General features: G+C 46.5%; 1 protein-coding gene across 2 annotated transcripts in view; it reads left to right on the top strand.

The window, feature by feature from the left end:
• Nucleotides 1-2,525, top strand: part of LOC105368946 (sialin-like) — a 3,980-nt gene extending 1,455 nt beyond the window's left edge. For both annotated transcript variants that reach the window (XM_011508134.1, XM_011508135.1), the window contains exon 3: nucleotides 1,256-2,525. In XM_011508134.1, the coding sequence (XP_011506436.1) occupies nucleotides 1,256-2,503 (1,248 nt within the window). In that variant the 3' untranslated portion in view covers nucleotides 2,504-2,525. The remainder of the gene's footprint in view (nucleotides 1-1,255) is intronic.
• The last annotated feature ends 1,220 nt before the right edge of the window (nucleotides 2,526-3,745 follow it).

Raw genomic sequence — 3,745 nt, forward strand, 5'->3', positions numbered from 1 at the left:
TCTCTCTCTCTCTATCTCTCGACATGTTGCACACGCACGGGCACACGCGCGTCTGTACATTAAACGCGCACGTGTAGAACGTGCGTATAGAGTGAGAGAGTGAGAAAGACAGGCTTTTCTCGTCGCGGCTCTCGGCGAGTCTTGGCAGCGAGAACTTAGGAGGTACTGTAAATGTGTGTTTTGTCTTTTACGCTTTGCCAAGTACTCGAGTCTAAACGTGCGACAAGCAACCGCGCACCGCCACAACGTTTCCACACGCACACATTGAGGATGACTCCTTATGCTTTCATTTCTTTTCCTCTAACCTAATCCCGCGCACGCGTTTCTCTACGTAGCCCAAGTAACAGCACGCATGCTACACCAGCTCGATAGCAAAATTACGTAACGTTCGCACTCGCTTTATAAAGTTGGGATGATAAGCGATCGAGGACGGCGGTGCTAAACTATTGCGCTAAATTCCCGGTTAAGCTCGGTAAAAAAGTTGCAATGTGTCACCAGTTGTGCAAAGTCAAGGCGATTGTCGGATACGGGGTGCTGGTGGGTGGCCGATGTTGGCGAGGGGGTTGGGTGAGGAGTAGACAGACAGTTCCATACAGAGAGAGGAAGAGAGAGAGAGAGGAAGAGAGAGAGAGAGAGAGAGAGAGAGAGAGAGATGGGGGTTGGGAGGGGGGAAGACAATGCCTCGTATCGGGAATGTGAAATGAGCGAGAAGAGCCGATAAAAGTCTCGACCGTTCCATACATTATAAATAAGAAATCGTATTCGCTCGTTGTCATCGTAAAAATTTTATTATTAAGTCGATGTGAGGCCAACGCGAAAGGCTGTTTTAATGCTTATGGGCACGTTTGTCTCGGCTCGGCCATCTCACGCCGAAACTTAATTAATTAATATCGAAGGCGATCCTCCCGATTAACGGAACTAGAGACTTATTTCCTTTTAGCGAAGTTAAGCAAAGTTGACCTTAGCCCCGTCGATGCAAAGTGACGAAGAACCCACGAAGTCTCGGCGGGACACCGCGCAATTAACGAATCGCCGATGACAGCCTTAATGCCGTATAATGATAATAGTTGTATTTAATGCCGCTGGCCGCTGCATAATCGCGGATAATGAATCTCGCGACCGACGTTGAGACATTCGTGGCCTCCTCATCCCCATCGTCGTTCGCGCTCGCCCGATCATCGCGACAACGACGGCTCTCGAGAGTCTCGGGTCACGCTACCGCTGATCTCGGGCTTTCTTCCTTTCATTGGCGCAGGGTGTCATCCTGTCCTCCTTCTACTGGGGCTACGTGATAACGCACATCCCCGGTGGCATGATAGCCGAGAAGTTCGGCGGCAAATACACCCTCGGTCTCGGCATCCTCTGGAACGCCATCTTCACGATACTGACGCCCCTGGGCGTGAAGCTCGGCGGCGCCACGGCCCTCATCGTCCTCCGGGTTCTCGTGGGCCTCGCCCAGGGCGCGGCCTACCCGGCGCTGAACGTCATGCTGGCCCAGTGGGTGCCGATCGAAGAGCGCTCCAAGGCCGGATCACTGGTGTTCGCCGGTGCGCCATTGGGCACTGTGTTCGCCACGACGATATCCGGACTCATTCTGCACTATAGCGACGACGGCTGGCCGACGGTGTTTTATTTCTTCGGGGGCGTCAGCGTGCTCTGGTTCATCGTCTGGGTCCTCGTATGCTACAACAGCCCAAGCGAGCACCCCTTCGTCACGGACGCCGAAGCGAAATTCTTGCAGGAGCAGCTGAGCCGCCACAAGCACGCCAAGCCACCGGCGGTACCCTGGGGCCATGTGCTGCGCTCTCTCCCGGTTTGGGCGCTGGTTGCGGCGATGGTTGGACACGGCTGGGGCTTCCTCACCATGATAAGCGACCTGCCCAAATACATGAGCAGCGTCTTAAAGTTCTCCATCGAGAACAACGGCTACTTATCGTCCCTGCCCTACCTCTGCATGTGGTTCGGCAGCATCCTCACCTCCTGGGTGGCCGACTGGCTTATAGCCCGACGTCACATGTCGACCTCCAATGTCCGCAAGCTGGGTAATTCGATAGCGTCCGTGGGGCCGGCCCTCTTCATCGTTGGCGCCTCCTACGCCGGCTGCGACCGGGTCTACGTCGTAACGATGATAGCCCTGGGCATGACTCTCATGGGCGCGGCTCTCCCGAGCATGAAGGTCAATGGTCTCGACCTCAGCCCGAATTACGCCGGCTCGCTCATGGCATTGACCAATGGCATCGGGGCGTTCACGGGCATTGTTACGCCTTATATCGTCGGCGTCTTGACGCCTAATCAGACTCTGTCGGAGTGGCGGCTCGTCTTCTGGATAATTTGCGCGGTGTTTTTGGCGAGTAATTTGGTGTTCGTGCTGTGGGCCGACGGGGACGTGCAATATTGGAACGATCCGGATTTCCTGCGACAGGAGAAAAGTGATAAGCGGGCAAGGAAGGTGAAGGAGAGCATTGAGCTACTCACCATACAAAATAACTCGAGTACAAAATAAACGAGAGAATGCGTGAACGACTGGTGGGGATAAGGTGGTAGGAGAAGGAGGAGGAGGAGGAGGAGGAGGAGGAGGGGGGGGGGGGAGGTCGCTGCCTAATATTGTCTGATGTAATTATTCGAATGGAGGGGCGCAAGCGTAGCTATAGTAGGTCTCGGTGCCCACAATATAAGATACCGCCAACTTGCCTGGACTTAGGCATTAGGGCAGTCGGATAAACGTTGCCGTAAAGTACTTTTGTAAAATATTCTTATAAACTAGTGAAAGTTGGAATTGTGTTACTCTTTATCCAGTTCTATACTATATGATGGTCCTTTCTTTTTCTCTTTTTTTTTCTATTCATTTTTCTTTTTTTTTTGTTTTGTTTTATATTTTCGAAATTCTTTACAAATCACAATATTATGGCTTTTGACATGTAAATCACTTTTATTCGTCTAAGTTTTTTATTATTATTTTGTTTTCGTTTTTCTTCAATTTTTTTCTTTTCTTGTAAATAACTATTGTACTATATAGAGCTCTATGTATACTTAACAAAAAAAAAAAAAATAAATAAATAAAAAAAAAATAAAAGAAAGTGCCAAAAACTGAAACCTGTACAGATGTTGAAAATACATAGGATACAAGTAAAATTGTGTAAATCAGTTTTATCTTCGTAAATAGAGCTTAGATGCCACTTTTATACAAATTTTACCTTTGAGCTTTTTATCTACTTTATGAATGAATAATATCGTTATATTTATTATAATATTGATGATGCCAATCTGCCGATCGTGCACTACAAGTTCTATCCACTAAGAGAAGTATAAGGTCTTTATAAAATTGATGAATTGTAATTATTTTCATATCTGGATTACTGATTTATCGATCATATTAGCGATTATGCTTTGTCTCTTAAAAGTGAGATAATGTTAAAGGGAATATACTAGCAAACGCATTTAATTGAAGCAATATAATCTGATGGTAAAAGCATATAAAAATAAAAGTCCGTATAATAAAATTTATTTGCTAGTTTATTTGAGATTGTGTGTTATTAACTAATATGCACTTCGTCTTCCTACTCCGGAGAATATTATTAAATAGAATAACTTTTAATGATATTTTACGACATTAATTGGGGAAATATGCATATAAATTCGTAATTTACAAAATTTCCTCTATTATCCTTAAGACTTGGCTTTTTATTAATTAATACTTCTAAATTCGGGTTAACTATTTGAGGATATATTTTAGACGGGCAAAAAA

This window comes from Ceratosolen solmsi, unplaced genomic scaffold (genome assembly GCF_000503995.2).
Source record: "Ceratosolen solmsi marchali unplaced genomic scaffold, CerSol_1.0 scaffold1, whole genome shotgun sequence".
Classification (NCBI taxonomy): domain Eukaryota; kingdom Metazoa; phylum Arthropoda; class Insecta; order Hymenoptera; family Agaonidae; genus Ceratosolen; species Ceratosolen solmsi.